Below are 2,093 nucleotides of genomic sequence, written 5' to 3' on the forward strand. Positions count from 1 at the left end.
TCCTCGGCCATCCCGTTACTTCACTAAGTAATTCTTGGAGCCAAACGGCTTGACCCGCAGCCGCGGTTGCCGCCATAAACTCCGCCTCACACGAAGATAAAGCTACTGTTGGCTGTTTTTCAGTACACCAAGTAACCGGGGCATCGTTAAAGTAAAAAACATACCCGGTAGTACTTTTGCCATCGTCATCATCAACTCCGTGGCTACTATCGGAATACCCATAAAGGTGACGACTTCCACCCCTTGAATACTTTAAACCGTAAGACACGGTTCTTTTAACATACCGAAGAATATGCTTAATCGCATCCATATGAGATTCCTTTGGCTCTTGCATATACCGACTCGCTATTCCAACAGAAAAACTCAAATCTGGTCTCGTATGTAACAAATACCTCAAACACTCGATTATTCTTCGTTAGACGGTAGCATCAACGGGTTTCCCCTTCTCGTCTTTTGAAAGCTTTGTGCTCGGTTCAAGTGGACACTTGGTAGGATTATAAATCTCCATATTTGTTTCTTTCAAGATCTTCTTGGCATAGGTTTCTTGCTTAATCTCGATCCCAGTTTCAGATTGTGAGACTTCTATTTCGAGATAGAATGAAAATAAACCCAAATTGCTCATCTCGAACTGTTCCTCCATTTGTTTATTGAACTTAAGAATTTCATCCGTACTTGAATCTGTGACAAGTAAACCGTCAACATACATATTATTAATATGTCATTCTTTATATATTTTTGATACACCGCCGTTTCTCGTTGACATTAGTAAAAACCAAGCGATTGCAACACTTTGTCGAGCTTCACATTCCAAGCACCCGTAAAGGGCCTTCTTTAATAAATAAACTTTATTTTCACTTCCTTTCTTCTCGAAACCTTCCGGTTGACTAACATACACGGTCTCGTCAAGCTCACCATGTAAGAACGCTGACTTCACATCCAAGTGATGTACTTCCCACCCCTCTCGGGCGGCTAAGGCGAGTAATAATCTAACCGTTTCAATTCGAGCAACAAGAGCAAAAACTTCATTAAAATCCACACCAAATTTCTTAACATAACCCTTCGCCACAAGCCGTGCTTTGTATTTTACTATTCTACCCATAGCATCTTTTTTAATTTTATAAACCCACTTCAACCCGATCGCTTTAAACCCTTTTGGCTTGTCAACAAGTGCCCACGTCTTGTTTCGTTCAATAGATGCAATCTCCTCGTTCATTGCATTATCCCGTTCTTTTACTTCAGATGCCTCGGCATAACTCGTCGGTTCACCTTCTTGAGTCAAAAATAATTCATCTTCAAACCCTTCATCCCTTTCTTCCCCGTATGGAAACTCAACAGTTAACACGTAATCATTTAACTTTTTAGGTAAAACTGAGGTTCGGTTTGACCGCCTTAGGGTAGATGGACCCGGGTTAGCATTTAAATTAGACGAACTGGGCTACTGATGCGCACAGTTTGCTGAAACGAGCTGCTGAAACTGACCTGGTGGGCTGATTGGGATGATTTTGCAGCTGCTCGGGCTGATTTCAGTGCTGTTTGGGCTGAATTGGGTGTTGTTTGGCCTGTTTTGGGTGCTGTTTGGGCTTAAATCAGTGCTGTTTTGGCTGAAATCGGTGTTGTTCGGGCTGTTTTGGCTGATGTTTGAGCTGAAATCAGTGTTGTTCGGGCTGTTTTGGCTGATTTCGCTAGGGGTATTTTCGTCAAACAAGTTTATAACGTTACCAGCTTGTTCCAGATTAACTACCAAATTTTCAGCCGAGTTTTCACCACTTTTAGACCAATTCCAACCTTGTTTCTCATTAAAAATAACATCTCGAGAAACATGAATTTGATGTCTAACCGGATCGTACATTCGGTATGCCTTTGTCCCGGGTTCGGTACCGAGATAGACCATAGGGGTACTTCGGTCGTCAAGCTTTTTAACCGAAGTAGTTGGAGGTGTTTTCACATAACCGACACACCCGAAAACCCGTAAATGATCAATATTGGGTTTTACACCTTTATAGGCTTCATAGGGAGTCTTCGTAGTGATATCGTCGGAACACGGTTTAGGATATAAATAGCATGTCTCGCCGCTTCTCCCCAAAACCGTTTTG

The 2,093-nt window shown here is 42.1% G+C and overlaps 1 protein-coding gene across 1 annotated transcript; it reads right to left on the minus strand.

Moving 5' to 3' along the window:
* Nucleotides 1–415: 415 nt before the first annotated feature.
* LOC143605583 (uncharacterized) lies at nucleotides 416–1,891 on the minus strand. Its single transcript, XM_077081643.1, has 3 exons — nucleotides 1,480–1,891; nucleotides 874–1,311; nucleotides 416–678 (listed from the first exon to the last, which is right to left on the minus strand). Exons 1-3 carry the CDS (start codon nucleotides 1,889–1,891, stop codon nucleotides 416–418), a joined length of 1,113 nt encoding a protein of 370 aa, XP_076937758.1.
* Nucleotides 1,892–2,093: the final 202 nt, after the last annotated feature.

Source organism: Bidens hawaiensis, unplaced genomic scaffold (assembly GCF_021521415.1).
Source record: "Bidens hawaiensis isolate Kalapana, Puna unplaced genomic scaffold, B.hawaiensis_p1.1 tig00070181_1, whole genome shotgun sequence".
NCBI lineage: Eukaryota > Viridiplantae > Streptophyta > Magnoliopsida > Asterales > Asteraceae > Bidens > Bidens hawaiensis.